Source organism: Anarrhichthys ocellatus, unplaced genomic scaffold, assembly GCF_004355925.1.
Source record: "Anarrhichthys ocellatus isolate YVR2014 unplaced genomic scaffold, GSC_Weel_1.0 scaffold13, whole genome shotgun sequence".
Taxonomy (NCBI): domain Eukaryota; kingdom Metazoa; phylum Chordata; class Actinopteri; order Perciformes; family Anarhichadidae; genus Anarrhichthys; species Anarrhichthys ocellatus.
This window is the reverse complement of record NW_022280043.1, coordinates 5,034,127-5,036,111: the sequence shown is the minus strand read 5'-3', so window position 1 is coordinate 5,036,111 and position 1,985 is coordinate 5,034,127. Positions and strand designations below refer to the sequence as shown.

Here is a 1,985-nt window from a genome sequence, read left to right as displayed (position 1 = left end):
TGTGTGTGTGTGTGTGTGTGTGTGTGTGTGTGTGTGTGTGTGTGTGATGATGAGAGACATCAAGCTGCAACAAATCTGCAGTCATTGCTCAACCTGCTGCAGCTCGCTGCACCGCCATGACTCCCTACAGGCCAAATGATGCCACTGTGTTTTTATCCGCACAGTCCAAATTATAGTTTTCATTTCATTCATCTACCACAATAAAAGTAAATGGATGTCATTTACACTGGAGTCTAATATAAAGTCGGGAGTGTGGGTCGAATACCAATAAGGGATTTAACTAATGGGAATCTAAGTGAACGACACAGATCTTGAGTATACTTAAATAAATTGAAAACTCAAACAGTTGTCCTTCTGTTTCTCTTCTTCTCAGTGTCTCTTTTGCTTTTCTTCCTCTTTTATCTCTGTACTGTTGTTCCTTTCATGTCATGTGTATCTAATTCTCTCTCCATCTCTGTCTGTCAATTTCAATTTGCTTTAATGGCATAACGTGAAAAGCATCTCGATGTCAAGGCAAATGGAGGAGAATGGAGGATAAAGGAAACAGGAACAACTCTCTCTCTCTCTCTCTCTCTCTCCCTCTCAGCCTCACCGACTGCCTCACGTCCTGTGTTCTCTCGCTCCATCTCAGTGACGGACGAGCGTTCCCTGAAGAAGATGGGAGTGACGACTGTGGCCATGTCTGACCCCTCTGCCTACTCTGTGCCCCACAGTCCCATGCGCCTCTACTCCAACCCTGAATGATGCCTTACACAATTCAGACAATTCAGTTTCAGGGGTTGATGTACTGGACAACGTTGTGTCATGTTACCGTAAAACACTCCGATTGTTGTGCAGATTAAACAAGTGCGATATAACCTGTTAATAAATAATCTTTAGATGCAGTGGCAGGCAGATTTTAGAACCATTAGACAGAGACGTCTAGCTGTTTTACCCTGTTTCCAGTCTAGTGCTAAGCTAAGCAAAGCTAAGCTAGCTGGCTGCATGTGTACAGTACATATATGAGAGCAGTATAGATTTTCATATCTAATTCTCCAGCAGAGAGCAAAATAATGCATGTTTCCTGCAAGACCACCGAAGAAATATGCATCTATTCTTATGCACATGTAGTTGCGCTCTTCACTGCATGTTAAAACCGCACAAACGCAGAAGAACACACAAACATTATGTGCCTATTTAAAAACAATTTTTACTGTTGCAAACAAAAATCCTACCAGTGTCTCGGACAACCTGTAAACTTGGTGCATTCCAGTGCTTTTTGTCAGTTCATCAGCGATAGTGGAGCTCAGCAACCACCAGCAGTGCTCTCCGATTGTTCCCTAACCCCCTCCCAGCAGCCTACAGACAGATGCATAAGGAGTTTAATAGAGTGGATCTAATGAGAGAGAAGAAGAGAACGGAGGAGGCTGCTATAGATCTGTTCCCCTCTCCACCTCAGCCAATAGGTCAGACCAGGTGTATTGACGGAGAGCAGTGAGGCGTCGTATTGGTTCCTTGATCACTTAGCTGAGCACTGCAGATTGGTCAAACCAGGGCTAAACTTCAACTATGAGTCAATAATATGACCATTTATAAGACTATTAGCTTAATTATTTTATGTACATTTAGAGGGGAATGGGTTTTCAGCTTGAGGGATCAACGATGAAATGTGTCTGCTGTCCTTATTTGTTAAACCTTTTAGTTTGAAGAAGCATCAAGTGGAAGATATATGTGGAAATTACACTGTACAGTCTTTTGTAATGGATTGTTTACTAATAAATACAATTTATATCCAATGAGGGAGTCAAGTAGTATCCTGATATCTGCCTAGATAAAAAAATGGACTCACTGCACACATTATCAGCCATGTTTAATCAGCATTGACCTGTAAAGATGGACCAGCTGCTCTCACATCATAGCACTCACATATAATCTACTCACCAAGTTCACACTTGTGTGCCATGTGGAACCGGCAGCTTATGGCATTTTTCTCTCTCTGCAAGACA

The 1,985-nt window shown here is 42.2% G+C and overlaps 1 protein-coding gene across 1 annotated transcript in view; it reads left to right on the top strand.

The window, feature by feature from the left end:
• Positions 1–1,763, top strand: part of LOC116386865 (cytoplasmic phosphatidylinositol transfer protein 1) — a 15,810-nt gene extending 14,047 nt beyond the window's left edge. The window contains 1 exon segment of the mRNA XM_075447376.1: positions 524–1,763. Coding sequence (XP_075303491.1) covers positions 524–744 — 221 coding nt within the window. The 3' untranslated portion in view covers positions 745–1,763.
• The last annotated feature ends 222 nt before the right edge of the window (positions 1,764–1,985 follow it).